The 3,604-nt window shown below is 39.5% G+C and overlaps 1 protein-coding gene across 1 annotated transcript in view; it reads left to right on the top strand.

Annotated features, from left to right (window-relative positions):
* The window catches only part of LOC111957028 (voltage-dependent R-type calcium channel subunit alpha-1E-like), an 84,970-nt gene that overhangs the window by 28,792 nt on the left and 52,574 nt on the right, over positions 1 to 3,604 (top strand). The window contains 2 exon segments of the mRNA XM_070436635.1: positions 1,740 to 1,843; positions 1,986 to 2,144. Coding sequence (XP_070292736.1) covers positions 1,740 to 1,843; positions 1,986 to 2,144 — 263 coding nt within the window.

The raw sequence follows: 3,604 nt of genomic DNA, 5'->3' as shown, positions 1-3,604 counted from the left end.
AGTTTCTGCCATGTGCTTCCCCCCCCCTCCTCAAACACACACCCCCTCCCCCACAATCCGCAGCACTTACTATCAGAAGTTAATCGATTAATCTATACATAGAATAGAATGAATACCTGTTCAAAGTCATATATGTATGGCGTTAGCAATGTAGTGTACAGTACAATGTACAGGAAGTACAGTTAATACAGAGACTGATTTGCCTTTCTTTACTTCCTGTTGGTTGCTGTAAATGTTTTCAATGTTTGTGTGCGTGGGTGGAGGGATGTCAATATGTACGTGGGTTGTTGAGGGATGTGAATAGGGTTATTCTATGTCATTTCAGCAAGCCACCATCTCAGATTGTTCTGAACTAATTTCTGTAGTTAGAAACAGATAAGATTAGCATTCTTGAAACATTATTTTGGTGAAATTGTATTTGATCAAATTGATTGCACCCAAATTGGCTATTTTAATTTATAGGATTMATATAATCTTCAATAAATATAGTACCTAACATCCGATTTGGATCATATTTATTTTTAACAATGACTAAGACATGAGGAATCCAATAACATTTCAAAAGCCACCACGGCACCCCCCCACACAACCCACACCAATCCCACCCCAACAACCAGTGTACAGTATCAGTTCTCTATGTTTGAGAAGTAGTATAAAGATGTGGTTTGGAGTATGATTTTTCATCCTTTGTAATGTATTTCCTGTGACTCTGGTGATGGTCCCTCCCCCCCAATGAATTTGCTTACATTATTTACCATAAATTAGTATGCAAGTACCAGGTTTTCCCAACTTGGTGCCGCTGTTCCTGCTACTGCCACCACACCCTTTTATCCATTTTGCTGGTCTCTTGTGTTTATTAAATAGATCGCAGCATTTCTTTGCATCTTTGAGCAGAAAATAGCTTTTGCTGATGATGAAAATACATTGTGTTGTCAATTGTGTGGTCAAGCCAGTCCTCCATGAAAGCAATTCAGTTTGTCCTTCTCTTAGCAACCTAATGCTTCAACACAACTATCCTTGAGTATTCCCAACTGGAGGCTCTCTGAGAGGGCTATCCATATGGTGCAATTCTCATATGAAGACTTTTCCTACAAGCCCAACATTTTGATGGACATATGGGCTAGTGACTAAATGTGACAACCCTAATAAAGTAATACAAATATTAACCATTGCATGGCAGTCGTATGTTTAGAAAACATCTTTATTATTAGAAAACATCTTATTGTTAAACCCAGCCCAATACCGTCACCCTTGCAAAACACTATACAGTGTGTGTTTGGGACTTGTACCATTGAAAACCATTAGAGGACATAACGTTGAAACCATTAGAACTGCTGTAACCTAAAGGTTTGCTGTTYGTCAGGAAAGGTCTAACTAATCCATTTTTAAAGGGAACAAACCACACACAGAGGGACTGTTTCCTAGACACAAATTAAGAATAAGAGAAGGACATACTGAATTGCTTTCATGGAAGATTGGCTTGAATTGTGAGCATGACAGCACAATTTATTTCAATCATCAACAAAAGCTATTGGCTTTCTACCCAAATCCATACTGAATGATGGAAATATTCTGTTAAGCTGATAGTGTCGCTCTGAATGTGATAAGTTATCAGATGATGATAATTGTGGGTTAATTTGATTTCCTCAACGTAGACCGCTTCTGTCACTCAAAGTTCCTTATCCATGAACCACACTACCTATTAACCATTTATTCCATTGGAAAACATGTGTCGGCAGAATCCTGGCTACAGCAGGGGCCCACATGAACATCCCCGTGGACCTGCGGACTCTGAGGGCGGTGCGAGTCCTGAGGCCTCTCAAACTGGTCTCTGGGATCCCTAGTAAGTACTCTGCATATCAATCACCAGCTGAAATATTAATCAGTTACAGTATCATAATACCTCTGTCTGTACTCTACTACAATGTCTTATTCCCAGAGGCAATCAGGCATTAACTATTCATACACGTCTGTGGTGTCACCAGGCTTGCAGATCGTGCTGAAGTCCATCATGAAGGCCATGGTGCCTCTGCTCCAGATCGGCCTGCTCTTGTTCTTCGCCATTCTCATGTTCGCCATCATCGGCCTGGAGTTCTACAGCGGGAAGCTCCACCACACCTGTCTACCTACAGCTGACATCCTGGGTAGGAACATACTTCATTCTCCCTCACACTCCCTGCATTTCATACATTACCCCAGTGGTTCCCAGCCTGCGGTATTAGGACCCCCGGGGTTACTTGGCTTATCCACAGGGGTACTTGAGAAGACTCACTAGACCATAGGCCTACTGGTAAAATGCACATGACTTGTAATGTCGTGGAATATTCTAATCAAGTGAGAGAAACTTTGTCATTTCTTCAAACAATCATCTTTATTTAATATCGATTAATTATTGCAATAATGAGACCAGTCAACCCAACACTCTTGACTGTTCGGCCGAGTAATCTAACCTGTACGCAAATGCAGTGTTCTTTATATAGCTGACGCTAACAATGCTTAGTCATGGCTGGTTCCACCCCTCCCATGCAGACCAAGGGCACCATAAGCCACTCTGGGTTCATCCGGTCGTTATCTGAGCGGGGTTGTTGTCTTAACCCCTACCCTAGCTTAGTTTCTCAAATGCAGGGATGATTTTGAGACAATGAGGGATTGTTCTACTCCTAAGCTATCTCTAGTAAAACACATTATTGTCTTTGTAATGCAGTCTTTAACTCATTTGTCAGCTCAAGCCATCTCTAGTGACCATACGCCCAGATTGACTGTAGGGAACTAGAGTGGAAACCATAAAAACACAGCATTAGTAGGACAGAAATGTCTTACTATTAGTTAAATATGAATTGTTAACCATTAATAAGAAATGAAAAGGTAAATACGTAATTGTTCTCTCACAGTACTTCAGGGGTACCTCGGACAGAGCAAAATTCAGTTGGTGGTACAGTAACCGGAAAAGGTGGGGAACCACTGCACTACCCCACACTCCCCCACACCCCATGTATTTCACACACTACCCCACACTCCCTGTATTTCACACACTACCCCACACTCCCTGTATTTCACACACTACCCCACACTCCCTCACACTCTCTCTCTAGCAAAACCTCTTTGCCCACTTCTACCTCTATCCCTGGAGGAGGTCCCCTTCCCCTATGTGCTCCATTTCCTCCCTATTATACTGTATTTAACTTTAACATACTCTATTATACTGTATTTAGCTTTAACATATTCTATTATACTGTATTTAACTTTAACATACTCTATTATACTGTATTTAGCTTTGACATACTCTATTATACTGTATTTAACTTTAACATACTCTAGTATACTGTATTTAACTTTAACGTACTCTATTATACTCTATTTAACTTTAACATACNCATACTCTATTATACTGTATTTAACTTTAACATACTCTAGTATACTGTATTTAACTTTAACGTACTCTATTATACTCTATTTAACTTTAACATACTCTATTATACTGTATTTAAATTGAACATACTCTATTATATTGTATTTAACTTTAACATACTCTATTATACTGTATTTAACTTTAACGTACTCTATTATACTGTATTTAACTTTAGCATACTCTATTATACTGTAT

This window comes from Salvelinus sp. IW2-2015, linkage group LG32 (genome assembly GCF_002910315.2).
Source record: "Salvelinus sp. IW2-2015 linkage group LG32, ASM291031v2, whole genome shotgun sequence".
NCBI classification, from domain to species: Eukaryota; Metazoa; Chordata; class Actinopteri; order Salmoniformes; family Salmonidae; genus Salvelinus; species Salvelinus sp. IW2-2015.
The sequence above is the reverse complement of the archived record's forward strand: the minus strand, read 5'-3'. Positions and strand labels throughout refer to the sequence as shown.